At 45.0% G+C, this 26,690-nt stretch overlaps 2 protein-coding genes across 10 annotated transcripts in view; one reads left to right on the forward strand and one right to left on the reverse strand.

The window, feature by feature from the left end:
- Window positions 1–723: 723 nt before the first annotated feature.
- Window positions 724–4,521, forward strand: lpar2a (lysophosphatidic acid receptor 2a). The gene is made up of 3 exons (XM_076266429.1): window positions 724–1,052; window positions 1,700–2,626; window positions 3,460–4,521. Exons 2-3 carry the CDS (start codon window positions 1,894–1,896, stop codon window positions 3,771–3,773), a joined length of 1,047 nt encoding a protein of 348 aa, XP_076122544.1. The 5' UTR covers window positions 724–1,052; window positions 1,700–1,893; the 3' UTR covers window positions 3,774–4,521.
- Window positions 4,522–4,812: 291 nt separating this feature from the next.
- The window catches only part of pbx4 (pre-B-cell leukemia transcription factor 4), a 35,744-nt gene continuing 13,866 nt past the window's right edge, over window positions 4,813–26,690 (reverse strand). For 5 of the 9 annotated variants that reach the window (XM_076266415.1, XM_076266416.1, XM_076266414.1 and 2 more), the window contains 7 exons: window positions 15,061–15,305; window positions 14,264–14,454; window positions 13,818–13,953; window positions 13,453–13,501; window positions 11,872–11,975; window positions 10,155–10,241; window positions 4,813–9,007 (listed from right to left, as the gene is read on the reverse strand). In XM_076266415.1, the coding sequence (XP_076122530.1) occupies window positions 8,915–9,007; window positions 10,155–10,241; window positions 11,872–11,975; window positions 13,453–13,501; window positions 13,818–13,953; window positions 14,264–14,454; window positions 15,061–15,305 (905 nt within the window). In that variant the 3' untranslated portion in view covers window positions 4,813–8,914. Of the gene's footprint in view, window positions 9,008–10,154; window positions 10,242–11,871; window positions 11,976–13,344; window positions 13,502–13,817; window positions 13,954–14,263; window positions 14,455–15,060; window positions 15,306–26,690 lie in introns of all 9 variants that reach the window. The other 4 variants (XM_076266418.1, XM_076266420.1, XM_076266421.1 and 1 more) reach the window with 3 other exon arrangements.

A 26,690-nucleotide genomic window follows, 5' to 3' on the forward strand; every position in this document is an offset into this window, starting at 1 on the left:
ATCGAATTACCTTTCACTTTGCTCCACTGACATCATGGAAATGGTGTTGCCATAACAGTGTGATTTGTTTTCAAAACAAGCCAGTGACTTAACAGAATAAGAACCCATAAAACCAAACAGCATGTCCCTGAACCAAGTGAAACGCCCTAAACCTTCTCTGTAGTGACAATTCAACTTCAAATTGGATAAAACTGTGTCTCTGGAATCCACAACACATACCACAGAGAGTTATGTACAGTGACCCTGCTGAAATATTTCAAATATTTAGCAAATAAGTGGAAAATGTAGGCCTATAGGCTAACATTAGGATTAAGAATATGGGGCCGATAATAGGCTACCTTGTTATTGTAATGTCATCTTCCCATGTGGGGTTATTTATGACTTAGTTTGCTGTTTCAGGCTAGACTACCTATTTGTTAGGCCTACTGTCATTTGTGAAACTCAGCAAACAGGATAACAGCAAACCACAAAAAAAAACAACAAAAAAAACACCGGATAAAAACCTCAAAAAGACTTCAATGAAGATGGTGATATTTTGTGCAATCAGCTAGGCAACTCATTACATATTGGCAGCAAGTCTAAATTTTAATTTTCGGATAGCAAATCAGGTGGCTCAGTCTATCACATAGCCTATTGCATCTTTAAATGTTCTAAAAGTTTGCTAACAGTGAGCTCACATGACACGTGTTGTTGCAAACTCGCTCAACGTTTCCGTAGAAGTGAAGGGCACATTATCTGCTTTTTTTATGTTCACGTTGCGTCAGCGTTGTGGTGTTAGTGGTTAGTCGGTCTGTATGCTGCTTTAGTCGCTTAACAAATGCAGACGCTCATTGGTGTCTATTGAAACAGTGTCCACTGAAGTGAGCGGCACGTGCCACCCTTATCCGTCCGTCAGATATCTGAATCCGAACTCCTGTACAGTCGACGTAGAATGTGCCTCTATGAAATATCGGTCTACTTTACAAGGCGTGTACCTGGACAACGGTAAGCAACGCACTGGGGACATTCCGCTCTACTTCTATGGAATTCAACCGTTTGGGTGGACTGGCAATGTAAGTAATTTTTATTAGAGGCTACAAAACATTCTCTGTTTTAACAAACGTTTTAAATCGACCCTGTGAGTTTGTTGTTGGAATAGGCTACCCTTGTTTTAAACCAGCGCCATTGCGCGTTATTTTGAACTTTCTCCTTATGATAGGTTACAGTGAGAGCGTGGTTAACAACGATAGCAATTAGCAGTTGATGTCCTGTCTTTACACAACCTTGATATATTAACATCATTTAGATCAGGCCTGGTCATCTGCCAGTTTAGCTACAGATTAGACATCACACACGGGTCATTCCATCAAATCAGACAGAATCCAGGACAATTATTACTGCACTGTCTCTTTGGCTCAGAGTTTGTCTAATCTACACAATGTTTAGGTCCCAAACGACCTGTAAAATATTTTTTGTTAAATTCCAATGTTTTCATAGGCCTACTTTTTTTTAAATAATATTTTTACACTCTGCCTTATCTTGGAGTCCATGTTTGGGTGTTAATATTCCGATAGCCTGCCCAAACCTTCGTGATATGAATGCCCGAACATCGAACATGTTTTACTATTGAATGCCCGAACATCGAACATGTTTTACTATTTTATTTTATTACAAAAATGTGCTATATAAATAAAAGTGACTTGACTTGACTATTTCACAGAAATAAAACCTGCTGATTGGATTACAAAGTAGCCCAATTTCTTAGTTCTTCAGCCACCATCATGGAGGATTTTTTTCTAGCCTAGCTGGTTCTGGCAAACCCACATTCACTGCGTGCATTATCCGGCCCAGTTTTCTGTACCCACAAGAGGAATCCACATCAGCTGCCTGGAGCTTGTCTTGTCTTCCTTAGCAATGCAACACTGTGAGAACTATGACAAACCAGTCCAATTCTTCTACAATTACAGCGGGAAGTACATCACAGACGATTGGTCCACAAGAGACTATGTGGTGCTCGGTGTTGGGCTCACAGTCTGTGTCATTGTCATACTGTCCAACATATTAGTCATCACTGCCATCATAATTAACCGCAATTTCCACTTTCCCATTTATTACCTACTGGGCAACATGGCGGCAGCGGACCTGTTTGCGGGGGTGTCCTATGTCAACCTACTCTTCCACACGGGGCCGTACACCATTGGTCTCTCCAAGCACCAGTGGTTCGTCCGTGGGGCCCTGGTGGACATGAGCCTGATGGCCTCAGTGGCCAACCTCCTGGCGGTGGCCGTGGAGCGGCACCAGACCATCTTCACCATGCAGCTCCACAGCAGCATGTCCAACCGGCGCGTGGGGCTGTTGATCCTGGGCATCTGGGCGGTGGCCGTGTTCATGGGCCTGGTGCCCTTCATGGGCTGGGACTGCATATGCGACCTGGACGCCTGCTCCATCACGGCGCCCCTGTACAAACGCAGCTTCCTGGCGTTCTGGGCCATGCTGAACCTCATCATGTTCTCCATCATGGTGGCCATGTACGCGCGCATCTTCGTCTACGTGCACCGTCGCTGCCGCAGCAGGCCAGCCCTGGATGTTGACCAGCTGAATTACGAGACTGTCATAAACCTGATGAAGACTGTGGCCATAGTTCTGGGTAAGTGACTGATCAAAGTTTACAATATGGGCGTGATTTCCTTTTTTTTTTTTAACCAATTGCTGATATGGCACAGCAGGCGTATACTTTGCCCCTTATCCAGTTTATTTTCAGTTTTATTTAGATAGCGCCAAAACAAATGAAGTTGTCTCAAGGAGTTTTGCAGAGCCCAGAGTCTGAATCACCTTAAGAATGCACTACTGTCCTGTAATTACATGGCTGTGGACTAACTATGTACAGACAACACCACCGGGTATTGTGTGTGGTTATTCAAGCAATGTCTAAAGTGTTCTCTAGACAAACAACTGGTTGTTTTTCGCCAACAAGATCAGCCTTGCCCCTCAAAGTTGTTATCTTCTCTATTATGCAACAACTGCATATTTCTACAATTGATTGTGCCTTAGTTAACAACCCTGGATTTTGTTTTACAGTAAATGGTTTGGCAAGGACTCCATTTTTTATATAACTGGCATGCTTTTTCTTTTAGCATTATAGGTATAAAAGTGTCATCCAATGGTTCTTGAGTTCTTTGGAATCTTTACTGAAAGTGCATTAACACATTTTAAACCTGTGCCTGAAGACACAAAAGCTGGCAAACCAGTTTTTCATAAATCCTTTGCACTTAGTACTTCCTCTACCAGGGGTTATTTCTCAACTTCCTGTCTGTCTGCAGGGAGTCAGTTTATCTCACCTGCTGCGTGTTGCATCATCTACAAAGCAATATTTGCATGCCAGTTAGTTTTATGGTGTTGTAAAAGTAGGGTACAGGTCACATCTGTAAGACCGAGGATGCGTCTTTTTCTTAGGTGTTTTGTTGTGGTATTTGTCTTTAGGTGCTTTTGTCATCTGCTGGACCCCAGGCCTTGTGATTCTCCTTCTGGACGGGTTAAACTGCAAGGGTTGTCAGGTTCTGAAGTATGAGAAGTACTGTCTGGCCCTGGCTGAGTGCAACTCGCTGGTGAATCCCATCATATACTCGTACCGGGATGAGGACATGAGAAAGACATTCAAGCAGATTCTGTGCTTCCTGTGCAGGACTGAGGGTGACCAGCAGGGGGAGCTATCCCCTGTTGAGTTCAAGAAGAGAGACGGTTCCAAACGCAGCTCTTTAAGACTCCCTCTGTTCTCATCAAGCAGCACCGGATAAAGTTGTTCTGTGCATAGGACACTTCTCTTATGGAAAACATGATTATGGTGCAAGTTGCGACTGATGAGCATATAAGTGGGCATCCAATATATTGGTGTTTGGTGACAAGGGTGTGTTCCTTGTGAAAGATAAAAAGTTATATTATCACAAATGACGCAGCACTTCATGTTAATGTTGTATAACATGCATTGCTGGAGTTCTAGAATTAAGCAATAAGCCCTGAGAGGCAGTAGGTTACACTGATTTACAGCTAAACAACAGCTAAAGGGCATTGTTAGGCACAACGCGTTAGCGGATCACCATGCAAGAATGTAATTCACCAAAGGAAGGTGAACAGAACAATGCTTTCTCCAATCTGTGCAGCTGATGCAGTGACCTGCTTTACATTTAGACCAGGGAACTGCCCAGTACAGGCCCTGCCCGTCTACCACAGGACACCAAGCTACAGCCCTGGGACAACAGGGATGTAAATGCCTTATTGGCGATTCACAGGGGCAGTTGATTAGAAAGGTGGTCAAGGCAGAGAATAGTGCCCAGTTGTGCCAGCTGGCCTGGGAAGGATTTTCTCACATTGGTCCTGTCTACTGTTGGAAAATGAGGCTAGATCAGCTATTAAAATGTGTTGTAATCGTTCACCCCAACAGTGTCCATCTATAATTTTACATTGTATTGTATAGAAATACACACCATCATGTTTTATTATGTCATACCAAGTTGATGAAACAAAATAAAACATGTTTAGCCTTTTTGTATGTGTGTGTGTGCCATTTATTTATATATATATATATATATATATATATATATATATATGCCACAGCGAAAAATAACTCGATTCCTTGTTTGTACTTGTCCTGTAAATGTACTGGTCATGCCATAAATTCTGTAAACTAACACTACTGCAGGTCATCTAAGTCATTGTGTCAATAATACAACCACCAATGTGCTACATAGTTGGTATTCATTTACAAATAACTACACTATTCAGTGGAGATTTGAAGTATTCCCAGGCCTCTAGGGGGAACATAGAAACAGTGCAAGGTTCTTTATACATTTTTTATTTTTTTTGTAAGTCACAATAGCATAGTTGTAGTGACTAAAGGTCATTGTTCCCATTAAAACAAGCAAATAAACATCCCCAAAATAAACACCCCAAAATGATAAAAAGCACACTAGATTATTTTATTAGTTTTTTGTATTTCTAATAAGGAACACTACAATTTTCTCATATTTTTCTCTTACTAGAACAGTTCTAAAGTTGAGGTATAAAAGGATTTTACAGACTGACCAGTCTGAAAACAGAGGGATTTATATACAAGAGAAAATGGAGAGAGAGGTAGAGAAGAAAAAGAATGGGGTGAAGAAAGAAGAATGAAAGAAGGGAGACATTAAGAGTCTAATAAAACAAAGTATATAAAAACGCTATCGATGCAGTTCTGATTTGGTGCAGGGGAAGCCACTTGAACAGTGCAGAGACTGAGATGCTTTTTAAGGTGAGGAGTAGCAGGATGTCAGTGAACACAAGCTCAGTGACTGTGGAACAGGCATCAGTTTTAAAAGAACACTGTATCCACTTAAGCTAGACCCCAAACTATGAAAAAGCACAACACTTAAGACAAAAAAGAAAATTCACGATGTTAAAACGTGACTGATCAAACCTCAGTGTCCAATTTAGAGAAAGGTTACAAGTCAGAATTCAAAAATGAAAGCTACACTCTGTCTGACCTGTACAAGTTAATTCATCAGCTACATTCTACGGTGAATGAGTGCAGTTTTGGATTTCTGCTTGTGGAGAAAGTATTGCTACAGTGCACATTTGTGGTAGTTTTATTTCAAAAAAGAGCCTAATCTATGTGTGTAGGAAGTGTTTCTCACTGCACCAAACGCAAACTCAGTTTTCCACAAAAAAACACACTAAATAAGCAACATAATCACTCCAAAATCCACAGTCAAACTTAAATTCTAAGCTGTTAAAATATTTTTTTTTTTAAAAGAATAAAAGATTGTTGCTCTACCACATATGCAGAGTAAAGGCAAAAACAAACCAGGCAACTCAAAAAAAGAAAAGAACAGAATCTTTATATAAAAAGATATATGTTGAAACATTCCACAATCTGTACAGTGACACCCACAGACGACTGGTAGAAAACAAAAGAAAATGATAATTTTGGTGTAGTAACAGCAAGACTTGTAAAAGACAGCCATATGAAACGCTTTTAAGTAACAGTAAGGAACAGAGGACATCAAAATCTGGCTAATACCTTGAAAAGCTTGTCAGAGTTTGGTCATCCATGAACAAAACTCTAATTTACATTTCAGTGTCCTTTGCGTCATATGTAGAATTTGTCATTCATATATCAAAACACTCTGGTTCTACTATGACTTTTCTTAACAAGTTAACAAAAAAAAAAAAGTTAGAGAAAATAAAAATGTGGAATTTGTGTTTCTGTATAGGCTCTAGTCTTGAATCATCACGCACCCAGTACTGCTCTTTTTTGGTTCATATTCAAAGGAGAGAAAAAGCCCTTGTTTGAGTGGCCTAGATAACAGACAAAGAGTGGAGTTCCCGCCATGGGGTCAGCTGTGAGGACTAGAGTGACAGCGAGCCTTCTCGTGGAATGGATGCTGTCATTGCACACACGATACAATCGACTCAAAGCACAGGGGTGAGTGATCAAACGACCTTTCCTAGACCTCTATTTCCCAGACCACCCACAACAAAAAAACATCCCACCCACCTTTATACACCAAGAGCAACGTAAGGTAAGATCAGACACACACACACACACACACACACACACGCACAACTGTGTACACACACACACAACCGTGTACACACACACACACACAGTCAAACAAACACAAACACTGATGCAAAACTGACAAACCTCCTCGCCTCCCCAGCTGTATCTCTGACTGACAGACGCACCACAGTTTTGTCATCATAATTTACATATCTGAAAACATTTTTGGTTTGGAACAATACAGGTAACGACTGCTTATCGGTCATCTGTGGCCTCCTGCATGTTGGGAAGGGGGGTGGGGTGGGGGGTCAGATGCAGCTACCTGTTTGGGAACCCTAAACAGAAACCATTCGATGAAATAACAGGAACAGAAAACACCAGCCAGCAGGACTTAAGAGTCAGTACAGTGTGTGTGCATGATGAGTTTTTTTTTTTTTCTTTTTGGTCTGTCATAAGTACCCTCTCAAAAATGTGTTACAACCTCTTTTCCAGAAGTGTTTTTTTTTTTTAAGAAAAAAAAAAAAAAAAAGCTAAGTTAACGGTGAACTAATGGAGATGAGTAGGTCCGATGAACACCACAAAAAACACAGACGTTTACATGCATGGAAGACAATTACACATTGCATTCTTCTGGTCTTAACCCATTCCCTATTCAAATCTCCCACATACGTCTCCCCTACCCTTAAGATTTTCTCAACTCTACAATGTAGTTCTTTTTTTGTATTTGGTAGCTGGGGCATTATTATGAAAACAACAAAAAACAAAAAAACATTACACTACATTTATTTTTGAAAACAAAACAAAAAAATCCAAGAATTACAAAACAGTACTGAACAGAAGTGACCACGGTGGCTGCAGAGTGTGTATGTGTGTGTGTGTGTGCGCGCATGTGTTTGTATTTGTGTGTGTGTGTGAGTGTGAAAATGAGAGAAATCCATTTCCATAGAAAGCCTATACATTCTCCTCTCCCAACCTCCTGCACAGTACTTTCCTGTCTTTTCGGCCTGTGAGCGCCACGTCTGACACACGTTCTGCTGCAACCACCAGCACTCCCTTATGTTTTCTTTTTGAGCAAAAGCATCCTATGCCCTGACCTGTGTGTCCTATGGAAGAGGTCCAATAGCTGGAAAAAATACTTGTGCTTAACACATTTTCATTGTCAGCTGTTGTAAACGTCGTGTGTGTGTGTGTGTGTGTGTGTGTGTGTGTGTGTGTGTGTGTGTGTGTGTGTGTGTATATATGTGTGTCCATTTACAAGCATCGAGAGGTTTGATAAAAGTACTTTAAACAACCTTATTACAATACTAAAAGGTTCTCTTCACTTACATAATAACAGTGCTACGTTGAGCTTTTCTCTTTTTTTCTCTTTTGAAACTCTGTTAAAAAGGAACTGACTTGCAACAAGCAGAACAGGATGTCGGGAGAACTTGCGTGGGTGGTCAGTTCGAGGGTGTCTGTGGTTGTTGGTCTGTGAGGAAAAACAGAAGGAGGTGACCACTGTTGGACAGCACTTTGGTACAAGCGTGGCGGTTATTATGGTGGTGTCTGTGGGACCCAGGGGAGCGAGGTGTCCACTGTGATTGGAGGGAGCTGCCGACTCCTCCCCGAGGCTGAAGGGCATCTCTGACTCAGCCGCCTGCTGGTTTCACCCTCACAAACTAATGCAGAAGTCCACGAAGAAGAAGTCCACAAAGGGTGATGCCTTGTTTGAATGTGTGTGTGTGTATGTGTGTATATGTGTGTGTGTGTGTGTGTGTGTGTGTGAGAGTGAGTGAGTGAGTGAGTGAGTGAGTGAGTGAGTGAGTGTGTGTGTGTGTGTGTGCATGGATGATGAGTGAGTCAGATCATCTCAGGCCAGTGGACCCCACTGTGGTCGTGGGTGGGAGACCCGACCATCACTTTACGCCACGCTGCATTGCGTTGCACGTGGCTTTCTGGCTCACAACTAGAGGCCTCTCTGTATGTTCTCTCTCTCTCTCTCTCTCTTTCTCTCTCTCTCTCTCCACTGTATGTGGAGGAGTGTTGTTGTGGTCCAGCAGTGTGAGTTGTGCCCTCTGTGATGAGGGCAGTCCTGTCCTTTTGCGCTTTGTTGCTCTGCTGTGTTCCTCTGGAGCGAGCGTTGAGTGTTTGTGTGCTTTTCCCCATCATGCCCGGCCCGGTGGGATGGTCCAGATGGCTTATGGGTAGTGTAGTGTCAATCTTGAGGTTGGGGGGTTGAGGTGAGGTGAAGGCGTAGGAGGTGGAGTGGGGGTTGGAGCAGGGCAGATGGCAGTGGTTTGGGGGCAGAGTGGAAGAAATGTCCCACACCAGGAGAGTGGAAAGGGTTGAGAAATAACAGGGGAAGTCAGGTGCACGTGTCAGCGGGTGTCTGTGTGAGAGTGTGGAAGAAAAGCATGTGTCTTAATTGGAGGTGTCTGAATGGATGCTGCCAGGGGCCCCAGGTGGAGAGGTGATGGAGGAGGGGTTGGTGGTGTCCTGCCAGCTGTTGTTAGCCTGGGGAGGGGGAAAGAGGACATTTAACACCAACTAAAACGTCCCACATACTCGATGCACCCGACCAGTAGCGCGACAATGTGACGTCACAGAAGCGCCGTAACCATTTATACTCGCGTGTGGTGGTCGCGACACTAGTTGCAATATTCTCCTGAACAGAGGTGTCGCTGTTGTGAAAATATTAACGCTAACTACGTTACACAGCAGAAGAAGCTGCAGTAAGAAACACTAGTAGCCAGCCTCTGCGATGTTACTTCAGACTTTGGTTGCTACTATTCACAACTACCATCATCATTATCATCTAGTTTCCAAGGTGTGTGCACAAGTAGATAGATAGGTAGATAGATAGATAGATAGATAGATAGATAGATAGATAGATAGATAGATGGATATATAGATAGATACTTTAGTCATCCCGAGGGAAATTTTAATAATTTAAACAGTTTAGTTAGCTGGCTAGCTAGCTAGCAGCTGGCTGAGTTTGTGTAATTTCCTGAAGTGGAAAGAGATTTTGTTCAGGCCTTAATAGACATCCTTTGTCTGAAAATGAATCGTTTCTATTCTTTCCTCTTAATTCCATGTGTTGCAACTCTCACTGGTAACTTTGTTAACTTATCCAGCAAACTATTAAAAAATTCACGACTGTAACAAAACACTGCAACTCTCGCTTGCCCTCGAACTAGTCCATCTTCCTGTTTCCGCCTTGTCGCGCTCGTCTAAAAAAAAATGAGCGCTACCTCGCGCTACCTGGCTTAAATCCTGGCGCGCCAGCAAGATCTACGTCATTTTGACGTCACGTTGTCGCGCTACCGGTCGGGTGCGTCGAGTATGTAGAAGCCCTTAGGCACTAGAAAGACGTGGTTAGAGGATTATCACTTCAGTAACTCTCAGGAAATCATTTATAAATCAAACCACTACCACTAAATAATAAGTTACCAATGAAATGACTGAGTGGGTCTAGCATCTTCCTCTGTCCTTATTTCTCATCGGTGAAGCATTTGTTTGACTCTTGGAAGTATGGAGCTACAAATAGGTGTGCAATGTTTGTCTACTAATAGAATAAATATGAAGATGAAGAAGGAAAGAGCGTGTGGGTGTCAGCGTGAATATGTGCAAATTTGTGTTGGACGTCTGTGTGTGTACTTACGTCCAGGCTGTGTGGGGTAAAAAGGCCACTTCCTGACAGCTCCTCATAGCCGGCCGTCAGGTGTGTAGCACGGTGCAGGGTATCCACCTGCCAGGCAATAAGGAACAGCATTACTCAGTGTGTAACAGCATCAAAGAAAACAACATTTATTTGCACAAATTCCCTGAACAGGTTAAAACAGACCTGACCAGAGGCCATGACTAACCAACTGTGTTTTGTTGGACACACATTAGACAACACCAGACAAAATCCATCTGAAATATAGATGTCACGTGCAAGATTTGTACACACACACCATGTTTGAGGACTGTGAAAAAGTCTCATATCCTGTTTGCCTTTTTTTAATGCCACACTTTCAACGAATTGACAAGTGCAGCGTAACTGAAACTACAGAGGTGACTTACTGTCTGGGTGCTGGAATGTGGTTTGTAAAAAAAAAAAAAAAATGGACCTTGCCCGTTTTAACCAGTTCTCTTTTTTTTGTTCAAATGCAATCCTACTTTTGCCTAATGCGGTAACCACTCTGAGGTCTACCCGCTCTCATAACGCCACTTCACAGCTGCTTGTAATTTTCACTGACGGACGCTGCCAAGGAGGAGAGAGTGAGACCCTTACGCCTGAAACATCCCAACGTTGACCATTTCTCTGTGTTACAACTGCTGGGGGGTCCACATCCATGTTTCGCACTCTAAACAAATTATTGCTCTGCTGTCACCGAGTAATCCATCTAATTTAAAGGTGAACCATTTGACACACACAGAAAGAGAGAGAGAGAGAGAGAGAAATCCTCTCCCCTCTGTCTAGACTTGGCAGTGGCGTTGAAGGCACCATAAATCTCGTCTGGGTCTCAATAGGGGCTTGAGCTTCATCCCATTCTCCGTCTCCCAGCAGGGGCAGATTAAATGCTTAAGGGGCTGCGGAGTTCAATGCTCTGCTTCGCCTTGCGCAGATCGCTGCCTGGCGTCTCCTCAGTGACGAAACGATAAAAAACCCATTTCTTTACGGCAGAGCGGCACTTTTGTCAGCCTTGTCAGCGTTTTTAAGAGAGCTGTCCATCCAAATCAAGGCCTGTATTTCACATTTTGCCAGAGAGAGGTTGGTTTCCACGGCCCTGGTGGTTGTCCCTCAGAAAATGAGCGACACACATTTGTCTGTCCGGCTACAATGCACAGTGAGTTCAACCCAACCCAGTATGTCAAATAAATCCACTTAAGGGTGATAAAAATAACATGTTTTGTGTATAACCGCGCTCATTCTACTCATACGCCGTATCCACAGCATTAGGGCACAAGGACAACCAGGAGAGAGGGGCCTTTGGGTGAGATGGAGAAGATAAGGATCAAAAATGAAAAACAAACAAAGTAAATAAATGATAAAGATGGGGTCTCACGATCACAAACAGCACTGATCCAATGGGAAGTCTACGACACATCTGTGGGTGCTTCCAGCAGGCTACAGACACTAAACTGGGGATCTGTCAGAACTACAGGGAGGTGTGAATGGGGGTGGGGCATGGGGCATCGAGGGGTCCGGATATTTCTAATGATGCAAGACTGAGGGCGAATGGTACAGGCAGAGGCTGGTGACTACGAAACTGCCAGGGAGATACAGGGACAACGTAGGGGTTTGGGGACTGGAAGGCAGAGGGGGGGAGAAGGAGCAGGGTGGGGTGGGGGGGGGTCGATGCAGGCTCACTGGGGACATCCTCAGCGCCTACCTGCTGCTGGAGAGAGGGGGTGACGGCAAGGCCCTCCCCGTTGAGTGAGCGCAGGCCGAGGTAGGCGTCTCCTGCGTGAGAGAGGCTGTACGAGCCCGACGATCCTGCAGGTGATACACGCAGCCCGTCAGGCAAGCCGCTCTGGGCCCAGTGAGGGGGGTGGGGGGGGGAGTGGCATGGGGGTTACACACGCCACTGTGTAAGACGTCTGCTACTGTGTATGACACTCCCTACCATAGGGCAACCCAGTTACATTTGACTTTCAGGTCTGGGAGGTTATGTCAAGACTTTCTGTCTGCATCAATCAACATTAGTTTCTACAAACAAAAATAAAAAATAGGAAATACAAGGGAGCTCTAACAAGGGAGTCCTGAAGTCGTAACACTTCTGTTAACTCGGCCATATCTCTGGCTCCATGTTAGATCTAGTGTCTCAGCAGGGAACTTTATCCCCCTGATTCGATGACAGGACTAAGGAAATGAAATGTCGGATTACGTCCGATAAGTAACCAGTCATGACACGGCATGGTCTTCCACGCAGAGGAGAGATATGATGTTAATACTGAAGTCACCTACCTTTGCCTGTTTGCATCCTGAGCAAGTAGGGCTAGATTTCACTATCTACATGTGCATATCAGTAAGTGTGTTTGGTATTCTCTTGTGTAGACAAAGGCTTAAGAGACAAACAAAAGGTTGGGTGTTGGACTTACAGAAAATTAGATAGTGTTGCTACAATAAAAAGATGAAAGAACAAATAACATTTAACCTAATAACTGTGAGTTGTGTAAAACATTTTGTTTTGACTCAGGACTGCTCTAAAGACAATCGAGCATATACTTCCTGTTAGCTCACCACCTTTGAAAGAGCAAGCTTTCTGGGTAAACACAACACTAACGGTACTCTTTGAGACAATATCAGTAACCTTAAAAGAATCCATGCATGGCAGTTGGCTATGTACCTCAGAAATGACTGTCACTACATGTTGCCACATATCAGAATTCAGAACCATCACACATAGCAACGCAATGTTTCGTTCTGTGCCGCCAGGCTTTTGGAAGTGTCTTGCAGTGAGTACATCATAAATACAAAACGCTTTTCAGATACACTACTTGTGAATGCAAAAGCAAAAACAAAAAACTGATAACTCTGTGTCAAAAAACACACAGGCACACACACACACACACGCACGCAAAAGTTGTAAAAAATGGACACAGTTAGGACATGGGGGGGGACAGATGGGTGAGTGTTGGTCAAACCTGTACTGATGTGTGAGTGTAACAAAGTGACACTAGCATGAGTGCATACAATGAGTTTGTAGCTTAGACGCATGCAAGTACCAATACAATGGAGCTGCCGCTACACTACACACTAGGCCAATGTCTCATGCATGTGGTCCTAGCTACATGAGTGGGTGGGAGCAGGGGGGTTGTGTGTCTGCGCTAGAGGCTGAGGGGGGAGGTGGAGCAGACAGTACCTGAGTTGGGCGTCGCCGGAGAGTTAGCCTGGCTAGCTTGCGCTGACACATTGGCAGCGTCCACTGCCGTTTTTACCGCGTACAGGTTCGCTTCCTCCTGGAACTTACCAATGTTCTTCTTGTACCGAATTCTCTTGTTGCCAAACCAATTAGAGACCTGCAGAAAAAAGGAGGACGAGGACATGAAGATATTTAAACACTCCCGTTCTACATCTCAGCGTGATTCAGTAATAGCTTTTATACGAAGCGACTCACAGTGCAGCCAAACATTTCTGCAGTGTTTTGGGCTCCCAGGGATTTGCTCCCGTGACCCTGGGCGTAGCTAGCGCCTTGCTCTAGAAGCACCGTTATTGGAGTGGCACTGCAGTCCAGGATAGCACACGTGAGCCAGGTAGTGCTGAGCACAAACAGCCCTGTGATCTTAACGCTTAGAGGCTGAAACAGTGGCAGCAACAGCAGCAGGGACTTCTGACCTGAGAGACAGTGATCCCGCACTTCTTGGCCAGCTCCTCCTTGGCTTCCTCGCTGGGGTAAGGGTTGGACAGGTGCGAGTAGAAGTACTCATTCAGCACCTCCGTTGCCTGTTTGTTGAAGTTGCGCCTCTTACGTCTGGGGAGAGAGAAAAATGAACAGATATGGGGACATATTTGAAAAAGGGGCATCTTCTAAACATTTGAGACAAACATAAGAGGGAATCCAGAGGAATCTGATCAAAAAAAATATATTGAAAAGAAAAACAGATAAAAGTACAGAAATGAACACAACTGTCAAAAATAGCCAATTCCACACAAATCTTGAGGATTACAAACAGAAAGAAAGAAATGCGGTATCCTCCTATGGATTTTTTATCAAGACTGCATCTCTCACTACACATTTCCATTTTAACAACAACAACAACAACAACAACATCATGGCTCACCTGGCGTCCAGGAAGCGTGAGCGCAGGATCATGACGGCCTCGCAGGTGCTCTGCTTCAGCTGCATCTGGATGGAGCTGAACTTGCGGTGGATGATGCTCACCATGCGCTCGATCTCTTTGGGGGAGATGGGCCGCGTGCGGGACTGCTCCCGCAGCAGGTTCATCACGTGGTTGGTGAACTCGCTGCATGCCTGGGGAACACAAGAGAAGGGGGTGACCATGTTACAGAGAAGCGCTTATGGTCTAGCCTGTCCACTTTACAGTAATCTAAGTAGTGTCTCCACGCAGCTATTACAGTCAGTCATGGTCAAATTGGATGGGGAAAAACTCATAAATCTATATATGGTGGACAGAGATTTAAAAAGACACAGTGTATTAGGAACCTCCTCCAGAAACTGATCATTTAGATAGACATTTTACAGTCAAGCTTCTAGGACTTGGATGATGTCAAGTACAGAATTGATTTAACTGCATACATGAATTTTACACTTGCAGTGCAGAAAAGCACTGGCAATTTATGCTACAATAATAAACACCAGCTGAAACCCTACTATTGAAACTGTACTATGCACAAAACAGTAGCAGATACCATACCATGTTTGAATCCCTGTCCTAACATGCCCTAGGTGTCTTATCTTTTCAACTTATCTTATTACAATACCAGAACACAGAGTACAAATATCACTTGTGGACCTGTGTTACTTGTTAACAACACCCAAGCAGTAGTCACAACAAACAATGGCAGAGATCACATAGTGATTCCCTTCCCTCCTGTCCTGACGCGTGCAGTGCCTTACCTGTTCATACTTCTCCAGCTCGGAGTGGTAGATCTGGCGGATCTGGGCCAGCTTGGCTCTGTAGTCCGAGTGCTCGATGCTGCCATCGTTGGGGGATCCTCCTGCCGCAGCTGCAGCGGCGGCCGCGGCCGCCGACCCGCCACCCTTCTCCGGGCCCGACACGCCCTCGGCCAGCAGCATGTTGTCCAGACGCATGATCTGGGGATCCGGGGGGTCCTCCTCCTGCACGCCGCGGATACTGAGAACTGTAGGAGAGACAGAAAAAACAACAGGCACTGAGTGTCACACTTTTTAAAGCTTTCTGCCCCCCAATGTATACTGCCCACTTGTGGCAGCGCTGTAAAAAAGCCGTATGCAGAAACTCAATGTGGCATATAATGATGGCATAAGGCTGCTGCTTAAAGTGCCACGATAGAGCAGTGCAAGCTGAAGGTTTGTAAGTGTTGGTGTATCCACCTGCCCTGCTGTACTCAGGAATCTCATGTTCAGATGTATGTGTAGACTAACTGAGTCATTCAACAGCATAATTGCAACACTAGTGAACCCTGCAATGAGTATGGTTAGGTTCACTTCTAGACTGTGGAACCATTGGCCTTAATGAGTATGGTTAGGTTCACTTCTAGACTGTGGAACCATTGGCCTTAATGAGTATGGTTAGGTTCACTTCTAGACTGTGGAAGCATTGGCCTTTTAGTTTATATGCTAATATCTGAACACTATTTTTGTGTATTGTAGAACTCTGACTGTTGTTGTCATTTTATTGTATGTTTTTTTTTGTTTGTCTTTTTACTATGTTTTGTATTGTGATATGGACCGCTCTCTGTGTCCTGAATAAAGAATGAATTGAATTGATTGAATTGTCAGAGAAAGAGTGTAGATGGATGCACTGTGGCTATTGCTATGACTACATCTGTTTACACTTCATTATGATACAACATGACATGGGTCAGGGAAGGAGAATATGCAAAGCACTGAATACAGCAGCTGACTGTGCATTGTATTCTGCTGCTGACGTGTTGTACTTCGGACAGTCAAATCCGTTTTTTTCAGAAGACAATTCCACCAGCTAAGCATACCAAACACCCCCCCCCCTTTCCGCCACAATAGTTTCTAGGAGAGGTGCATTGAGGTAAGTGCTCCTTTCAACCAGCAGGGGTCAGCAGAGCCCCTCAGCAGAGCAGGCAGCCAGCAGAGTAATGCATGAGGCATGAGTCAACTAATAGGAGTGCATGTGCTGTCACTACGAGCAAGACCAGCCATAAGTACCGCCTACAGCCACCACACTCTACCACTGTATTAAAGCAAGACCTCTGTCAGCTCCTGGCCAGGCACTCATCTCTCTCTCTTCTGCACTCACTCCCTCACACACACACACACAGATGTGCCTTACAGTATAGTATCTGCATGACGGAATATAGCACACACACTGGTCAACATGTGAACCACTAGACCAGTGTTTCTCAAACCTTTTCAGACCAAGGTACCTATAAAAAGGTTCATGGACCACCAAACTCCCTAAATATCTAGGGGGAAAAAACAATAAGCCTACTTCAACTGTATATTACACAATACTCACAGAACCATTTTCATCATGTCTGCACCTTGCTTGTTGTGTCAGAGGATTCATTTGATTTTCTAACGCCGTCTTGACAGTTTGATGCCATCATAGTTACGTTACTAGTAAACTAATCGTATTCTACATTGTCTTTCAAAGGTAACGCTGATCTTTTTTGATGCAAAAAGTGTTTTGTGTCACAACACTGTCTGTCAGGACTTAAACAAACAATTCAATTAGGCTACTGTTGGATTTACATATGACTTGATTCAATATTGCACACAACTCATCAATGTGACTCACAACTTTGCTCTGGAGTCGTGCTTAGGGCAGCTTAAGAAACGCTGATATAAAACAAGATATTTTAGGGTCCCACATCTGTGCACGGACCACTAGGGATAGCTTGCAGACCACACTTTCAGAAAGACTGCTCTAAACCATTTCTTCTATGGGGAGAAAAATCTCACTCATGACAGGGCTCCAGATTAACTTTTTGCACTGGTTGCACTGGTGCGCCTAACTTTTTTTCAACCACATCGCATTTAACATCGCAGCAGGTTCACTTTTTTTCCTTAATTACTGTCCTATATAGGTTGTCTTATGACTTATGATTTACAATTCTACAAGAAAAGTAACTTAATGAAGTGTTGGTGCTTTAAGTGCTCCACTGAGCTGAAATTTAAACTTAAAACATCTCAAGATGAATTATATAAAAATAACAGTGAGTAAATTAACAGTGCACGTCTTTTAAGGGCTTCAAACTGCACATCTCATGGCTCAATGTCTTACATACTATCCTTCATGATCTTTAAGCCTTGGCTAAACCAGCTCGCCAGGCTAGCATCTTCCATAGAAATGTATTTGAGCACAATTTAAAGAGATGTTCCAAGTAGCCTGGGGGATTTTTATGTGATTTTGCAATGATGATTGCAATAATCATTTGACAGCCCCACAATGCAATTTACTTTTTAATTTTAGTATTTTTACATTTTCAATAAGAACATCACTATGGTTAATGCAGTAACGAAATGGTAGGCCTATTATTATAGGCTATTGCAATGACTTGCCATGCTCGATCTAAATGTGTCCATTCAATTCACCGTACACAATGACCACAGTTATACATGCAGGGAATATTCGGGCTTTAAATGTAGCAGCGATATTCGGTTTGCGCCAAATACCGGATTAAATTGATTGATGCCATCAGAATGAGTTTACACAACTCGCGCGCAAAACGAATATTGCTGTTGAAAACCGGGTTACTTTCTGCATGTAACTGCGGTCAATGACGCACTCCTTTTCGGCTATATCTGTATCTCTGTCTTTCGGGAAGGCCTTGTATGCATTGTTCGCAATTTTAAGACGTCTTTTCATCTGCAATGACTCCTATAAATTTGGTGCAAGTGGCATTCCTGTACGTCGGGTTTACGTTCAAACTATTTTTCTGGTAAATAATTATTTCAGACTGAACTTGGTGAAGGGAAGTTCGTAGGCAACGATAAACTTGATCATCATCTCGGGCTCGTCTGATCGGTTTGCTGCTGCCAGCCGCCGAAAGGCAGTGGGGGAGAGGGGACATTTATCTCGGCCTATGTGACCACACTGTAATGCAACTGCATCCACTCTGTTTATCTGACGGGTCTCTGACCTCTCTCTCTCTCTCTGCAGCACACGCATTTTCAAATTTACACACAGGCACTGGGCCACTCAGAGGGGAGGTCCCGCCCTTCACTATCTGTGATTTGTTTAAACCACGATATTGGCCAAATATGTGTCTGTTATTGAACCAAAGGTAGAGTTTCAATGCAGACACTTTTTCCTCTCTCGAATAGCTGGTCGCACCGGTGCGACCTCAGATTTTTTTTAGTCACACTTTTGAAAAATTAGGTCGGTCGCACTCTGGAGCCCTGCATGAAATACAAGGATGCAAGAAAACAACAATTGCACAAAAGAACCATATTTTTCATGACCCTGAACAACAAGGTCAATTTTTTCTGCCTTCTCTAGGCAAAAAGAACTAGAGTGGGTGCATTCTTTCAGTGCACATGAAATGTCACTATGTGACGTACAAATGAAGCTGTAAGATGTGGTTGGGATTTTTTAATGAAGCTGTACTTAGGACCACTTGGAGCACGTCTAAAATCAACAGATCTAAACTTTTTGATGCAGCACCTGCCCTGGTACCTGTTAGCACTTCATGGAGTTTTTATTATGCATCAAAAAAACAAATTGTTTGTTTTGCCTGTCAGATGCATTTTAATGATTACAACCACAAACAGAATATCTGCCTACTGGTGTGCAATATCTGGTTTGTCATATTACTTTTAATGACTTGCACAGTTTCCTCTGATGTGAAGGACTGTATTCTCCGTCTCGTTGCTTTCAGGTTGGATCTGCTGTGTTAATGATTTGCTAAAATCACAAAGTTGGTCCCAACACCCCTCCCATGCATACTCCCAAACCACTTTATAAAATCCTTTTGTGAACAGAGCACAAAGAGCCATTTCTTTTGCCCACTGCTTTGATTTAACTTGATATAAAAAGACAGTACGAGGGTTGAACTTATTGGTGAATGATGTTTTGCTGTTTAAATGAATTTTTCCAACTATAGCTGCATTAGAGCGAAAGGGTGTGGTGACTGTCCGTGCCACAAAAACCCTGTGGACACAAACTGCATTAAGGCATCAAATCAACTGCGTTAAGCCACCCGGTTTCTGTAGAGCAAGAGATAAATAAACAGCGCAGCAGAGACAAGGGCTGCATTGTTTTAACAATGAATGAATTCCAAAAATACAACGCGCTGCCAAGCACTCAAGCGGCTCGCTCACTGCTCGGCCAAAGCTAAAAGTGTGGGCAACATCTACAAAGAAGTCAGAGCACATGTAAGTGCCTTTTTTGGGGCCGTCCACCCCCCCCCACCCCCAAGTCCACTTGCTTCCCTCTTCCAAAGCTCCCTTCACCAGTCTACCGACTGGAGTCCTCTCTACTTTGTCCAACTCACTCCTGTCTTTGAAAACGAAAGAAAAAAAAGAAAGAAAGAAGGAAAGAAGGGAAAAAAACTTCTCCCTCTTTCCCTGCTGGCCCTTTTTTGTTCTGTTCCCTCTTCTACCCCTTCTCTTTCTCTCCCTCCCTCTCTCTCAGGTCCTCCCCCTCTCCCTTTTCTTCTGTTTTTCCTTTGCTCAGGTCCTTTTCCCTCTTTCTCTCAATCCGTTTTAGTGCTCCCCCTTCTCTCTCTCTCCCGCTCTCTCTCAGGTCTTCTCCCCCCATCTCTCTCTCTCTCTCTCTCTCTCTCTCTCTCTGAGTCACATTCCTTCTCTCTGTTACTCCCCCTCTCAGGGCTCAGGAATGCGGCAGACCCAGCCGACTGAACTAATGACCCCGATTTGCCCATCCCTCTCTCTAGTTTTTGGGCTCTTTAGTCAACTTTTGAGCAGGGGAGAATTCAACACACATGTTCTTTTTTGAACTGGTATGCTTAAAAACCTGAAAACCCTAAAAAAACATCAAAACAGTTTTGTATGACATTCAAAATAGTGTGTGTGCGTGCGTGTGTGTGTGTATGTGTGTCTGTGTGTGTGTGTGTGTGTGTGTGTAGAATCCCGGGAGCTTGGCACTGGCCACGTCGGGCTCTGGCAGCAACTTCAGCAGTGCCTGTCCCAGACCTCGCTCCAGACTAACTGCTTCCTGTTGCTGCACGCCAAGACATGGCAGCGGTTTACCTTACCGCCATCCAGCCTAACAGCCCCCAGCCTACAACACTCCACAGAGGTGCTCACTGCTTTTGGTCAAGAGCACACTCAGTCCTTCTTATTCTCCCTTCCTCAAACACAAACACCCAACCCCCCTCACCTCACCCCCCGCCCCCATGCGCTCCCCTAACGCCCACTGATAGGCTCCAATTACACCAATTACACCAATTAAGCAGTGAAAAGCTAATAATGACACATAAACACACTGTTTACTCAAAGGGTTAACAGCTTGATTGGAGAGAATACTTCTGAAGTCTCTCTGGTGGACACTTTCAGTTCGCACTGATAAGACTGTAAAAAGCTGTTTTGGGAGGATATAGGCCTACAAAAAAAAGTGGAGGGAGAGTGGAATTTGATGTGAAAAACATCTGATCAAGACTGTGTTTGTGTGTGTGTGTGTTTGTGTGTGTGTGTGTGTGCCCGTCTGCTTATGAGTGAGTATGTTTTCTAGGCAATTCATAAAACCCGACCTGCTAAATCATGGTAATTAACATAGTTCATTAATATAAACACAGTAACATGCTAATGAGTTAATGTACATTTTAATGTGCTGCATCTGTTAAACCAATGCGGGTTCCCCTCCATTTAACACACCGTGGCCTGGCAGAGGCGCTGTATAAAACCTCTCCTACTCTTCACAATCTCTTAAAACATCTTAAATGTCACAATTGGAATTTGCACTAAAGCAACAAAAGGACTCGATTGCAGCCCCAAGAAATCAAGTAAATAAATAAATATCAATTGTAATTAATCAAAATAAAATAGAAAAGGGACTATTTAGTGCTCCTTAACCCTTAAAGGTGTACCGTCATACCAGTGTGACGGAAATGTTGGAAAATGAACGTTCTAAAGAATATCTGGGTTCATTGAATTCAACATAGAATTTTAGAACATTCAATTGTTGTAAAACGGAATCTTATGTTAGAATGTTCAAAAACCCACACCTTTAAGGGTTTTAGAAGCCAAAACCAGAGGTAAGAGCAGGGAGTGCAAAACAACCCTCCCATTGAAGCACCTCCAGCCTCTGGGTTAGTCACTGGTATGCGCAGCACAGCACCGCACAGCACAGGCAGGCAGTGGGAACTGGAGAGCTGCTCCATAAAATATTCAGGGTAACCGGCTGGGTTTTGACTGAATCCATAATCATCCTCTCTTTCTCCCCCAGCACCGGCAAGCAGGCAGGGAGAGAGTGGCGGCGGAGGCAGTGGCAGGCAGGGAGGCAGGCGGCCCCTTTGTGTCGGTGCAGGTGGAGAGGCAGGTAGACGTGTTAAGCGCAGACAGAGCAGAGCCGGAGTGTGTGTGTGTGTGAGAGCGCCCAGAGCGAGTGTATTAATGGCGGAGTGCTCGGTGCTGGGAGCGGTGTATTAATGGCCCCTGTTTTTCAGTGCATTACTGAAGAGACACAGTCCATCACGGCTCGGCTCACAACACGCCACACGCTCAGCCCTCCGCTATACCCCCACCCCCATCGCCTCTTTCTCCGTCCCTCTCTCTATGTATCTCTCAAAGCTATCCCTCTCGGTTCTGTATTATTCTCAATGTATGCTCTCCATTTCTTTTGCCCATCCCTCCCTCCCCTCTCTCTACATGTATCAAAGCTATCTCTCGCTCTCTCTCTCCCTCAGTGCATGCTGCTGCTCACCCTTTCTTTCCCTCTCCCCCTCTCTACTAGCATCCCCTTTTCACTCTGGCCTCTCTCCCACCAAACCCCCTCCTTTTCTTTTCCCTCCCCACCCCCCTCTCTCTCCCTCCCTCCCTCTCTTTTCTGAACCCCCCCCCTTCTCCCTCTGTTCTCCATTTCAGTCGAGTTCTCCATGTGAGCCGCAATCCCTCATGCTGTCAGGCCCCCCCCCCCTCCCTCTCTCTGTAGACAGACAGGATTAGCATTTTAATTGCATCAGCTCCCTTGGGTATTCTCAGCCTTTCACTGGGAGAGAGCGAGGGAGCAGGAGAGAGAGAGAGAGAGAAAGAGAGAGGGAGAGAGAAAGAAAAAGGGGGGAGAGACAAGGGGGGGAGAAAAGGTAAGGGGAGAAAAGGGTAGAAGGAGAAGCAAGGAGAATTGAAAAAAAAAGCTAAAGGAGTCACAGAAGGAGATAGAAAAGCAATGGGAGTGAGAACAGGAGAGAGAGAAAAAAAACAGATATAGAGAGCAAGAAATACAAACGGTCTGAATTCAAAAATAGAAAAAAACTGTGATGGGGTGATCATGGCAGGCAGACAATAAAAGAGTGTGCATGAGCGAGTGAGAGAGAGTGAGAATGTGTAAGAGAGAGAGGGGGGAGAGACAGAGAGAGAGAGAAAGAGAAAGAGAGAGAGAGAGAGAGAGAGAGAGAGAGAGGGGGAGAGAGAGGGGGGGAGAGAGAAACACGGGAGAAATAACAGCATTCTGACAACAATCACTATTACATCTGGAGTGGGAGACAGGGACAATGGAGCCGGTGCATCTGAGTAACACATGCCAGCATCCTCACACGTAAACAAACAAAACGGGAGACAACAGCAACAACAACAAAAACAGACCAAAAAAAAATCTTCAGCTGTGTTCTGCATCACTGCAGATAACGTGGGGTTGGCCCATCTGCCAACTGCTAGGATGATCAATCAAAACCACAACATACTCAGGTGCATTAACTGAGCGTGTCACCCATACAGCACTGTTGTGATGCAATCACTTCGATGGCAACACACACATTCAATTAATTAAATGATGGTGGGGTAGTTCAAAGTAATATCTCTATTAGGGGGCATCTGAACAGTGCACTGCTGTACGGTAGAGACTGTTTGACTAATGCAAAATGACAGATACTCCACACACTAACACAAGCAACGAGGCTAATGGTTCAACGACAACCAGCATGTTTACCAGTCGTAACCTCAAAAAACAAACAACTGAGTTTCAGACTGCCGCAGAAAGAGAGGGAACAGGAAAGAGAAAGCAAGAAAGAAAGAGAATGCCAGAGAGAGAGAGAGAGAGATTCCTGGAGAGAGGAGGGCAGGGGAGGGCACAGGAGAGTGTGCCAGGGCCAAATAAGCTGCCGAACCCATTGGTCAGTCACTGCCATAAGCAGCTCAGGTTAAGCAGCGCCTGTTGGGCCTATTTACTGAAACCCCTGTGGCACGCACTCCGGCCACTTCACATACAATACACTCCTTCTGATTCACACAAATACAACATCTCCCTCCCTCTCTCTCACAAACACACACACCATCTCTCTCCCCTTCAAACACGCGCACATGCACACGCACACACACAGGCTGGTCATTCTACTTCCTGGCAGAGGGAGTGGTCAGTGGTCAGAGTCAACACAGCAGGATCTGATCCAGCGTGTGAATGGGAGCCACTCACACCTTACACAAACACACAGCCACAGGCCCAAGCCAGGCCACCATTAATCAGCCCTTAATTAACTCCAAAAGGGTTTTTATGGACACCTGAGTGCCCTGGACAATGGGGCTTCTCCATGTTTGGTGTGAGAAGGACAAACACACAAACACACAAACACACACACACACACGTTCACTCCCACAAGAGTACTCGTTTATTCTCTCCTCTGCTAACCTCAGTGTTTGGCGAGACGACTGGAGAGATAGGGGTGGAGAAGAAGCCATCAGTCTCCAAACGAACTGAGGAGCAGGATGAAGAGGAGGAGCAGGATGAAGAGGAGAAGGAGGATGAAGAGGAGAAGGAGGATGAAGAGAAGGAGCAGGATGAAGAGGAGGAGCAGGATGAAGAGGAGGAGCAAGATGAAGAGGAGAAGAAGGAGGATGAGGAGAAGGAGGATGAAGAGGAGAAGAAGGAGGATGAGCAGGAAGTGGCCATGTGATACTGTAGCGCTCCTGGCAAAGCACCATACAACAAGCACCAAGCTCACGAGCTCAGTACCCAGGGAGTACGCATACTGATAAAAATGTATATCTCAACCCTACAGCAAGCCGCTTAGGACAAAAACTACGTGCCATACGAACAAATGTATATGCAGGAAGAGGGAGGTGGTTGTTGCAGCAGCGGCCATGTGGGCGATCCTTCTCTCCATCTCTCTGTCTGTCCTCTCTCTCGCTCTCCTCTGCGCGCGGCTCCAGCTCATCAGCACAGCTGCCTCGCGCCCTAATTAGCACCGCCTCTTAAGGAGCTCCTAAAGACCTTGTGAAAAATGAACGCTCATTTGAGAGGTCGTTAATTTGCACTGTTATGCAAATGAGGTGGCAATTAAGCGATAGATCAGAGGAGCGGCGCCCATTTATAACCGGCGAACGAGCATTATGACAGAGCCAAACAGGGCCGGGGGACTGAGCGCGAGGCAAGTGAGCAAGCACACACACATACACACGTGTATGCTAACCCTGCCGCACCTCACAAACCAGCGGCACACGGCGCAGGAAAAGGGACATGTGCAAGGGAGAGGGAGCCACTCGGGCTGCTGCAGATATCTTTTGCAAGTGTGTCCTGCAAAGGCCTCTGGGGTACAGGAAGAGAAAACAAAAACAAAAAAAAACCTTGACGACTGGAATCCGAGGTGATGGGGACACCGAGTGTTTCACCTTCAGAGGGAGGATGCTGCTGCTGCTGCCTCTCACCATGTGCATTTACTGCTGGGACAAACAGCCACGGCTCAGCCTGGAGACTGAAGCATTCACACCTTTGCGTGCGACAGACAGATTAAGGCTAGATTAGCAGGCAGCTAATGCTTCAATCCGTGTGTCATCCATCCTGCCGTGCTCAGAGAGTGGCCTCAAAAGCTTAGGGGGGCGGGAGTGGATGTGTGTGTGGGTGCAGGGGTGAGATTGTAGAGGTGGTGGTGGTGGTGGGGGGGGGGGGTGTGGGAGATTGGCTGATAGTTGTATGTGTGTGGGATACTGAGTGGTGGTTGTTTGTGTGTGTGTGTGTGTGTGAGAGAGCGTGTGTACGTCAGCGTGAGAAATAGGATGGTCTTTGTGTTTGTGCAAGTGTGATATTGGACGGATGGTGGTAACACAGAGATCCCCATCAGTGACACTTCCTCGAGGGATCATCTCGCTCCACATGAAGACGTCAGACTCCCCACCACCCACAAACAGCACACTTATGAGGGATGACTAGGAGAGCACTCCGGCGCTTTAAACAACATGCGGTGAGATTCCCGCGTGGAGTAGTTCATGGTTAGGTGGAAGGGGGTGGAGGCTCCCATCAATTGTAATTAAACCTTAATTAGTCTGGTTTAGGAGCTGGGCTCTGACTCTGCCTGCCCCGCTGCCGCCACCAACACTAATGCATTCCAGCTGAGTCCACATTTACATATCTTTAATTAAGGGGACGCAAGCTTTCTGGGCGAGCTGGACGTGTGATGGGGACACAACCTGACAGGGGCCAGAGGAAGTCGGACAGGGTCTGGATCAAAGGCACCAAAGTCTAGCTGGCTCCTGGACCACCACCACGTCCCTTGCCATGTGAGCTTGTGATGAGAACACATAGTTACTGATGAGTAATTGGGAATGTATCAAATTACTATGATCGTTTTTGTGTGAGCAAGTCTTGTGGCTACAAAACCACACTACTGCTTCTTTAACCATGGGCAGATTGTCAGTACCCACCAAGGTTTCATGGTCTTTGTCGTACTGCCTTTGTCATATGCAAAAGGTCTTTTAAATAACACAGGCTCAAGATAGAAAACGATTCTACTAACAGGAGCAGAGCACACTTAAATGATAAATGTTAAAGGTTTTCTGAACTGCAGTGCAGCATTCTTATTTCAGCTGTTATACTGAACTGGTGTGAGAGACGACCTCTCCACAGACGTCCATAAAAGTCAAGCTAGCCCTTGTGGTGGATGTACAACTGAGGAATCCACAATGAGAAGATTTTATTCATCTGCAGTACCAGTGGTTAACAAAATGAATGTGCATCAAAAATGGAATGAATAAATAAGGACCTGTGGGAACAAAACATAAAAAACAAAAAAACTGTGTGAACCTTTGATACACCACCATTTTCTTTCCCAAGACTAAGCACAAGAGCATCCAATCATTGACTTAGATTATTGAAACAAATAGATAGCGTTGGTGGAGAGCGCCTGCGTCCGAGATGCTGTCAGCTGGGTGTTTATCAACGCTGTGCAGCGATGCTCCTTTATTAAAGGGGGGCTAGCCACTTGACCGTTTATGCAGAGCGCTGCGGTTGAGGTCTGCGCAATATTCGATGCGGTAATTCCTGCAGGAATAGCATAATGAGAGAGCGAGAGAGAGAGAGAGAGAGGGGGAAGATGTTCAGCCCACACAGCACAGGGCCAGAGATGGGGGGTATGGGTGATGCACTCCCAACCCCCTGCTCACCCCCCCCCTCCCCAAGCCAC

The sequence above is a fragment of the Alosa pseudoharengus genome, unplaced genomic scaffold, assembly GCF_046254945.1.
Source record: "Alosa pseudoharengus isolate Yale_2024_CS ecotype anadromous, Long Island Sound unplaced genomic scaffold, YU_APseudo_1.1 YU_APseudo_1.1_scf_4, whole genome shotgun sequence".
NCBI classification, from domain to species: domain Eukaryota; kingdom Metazoa; phylum Chordata; class Actinopteri; order Clupeiformes; family Clupeidae; genus Alosa; species Alosa pseudoharengus.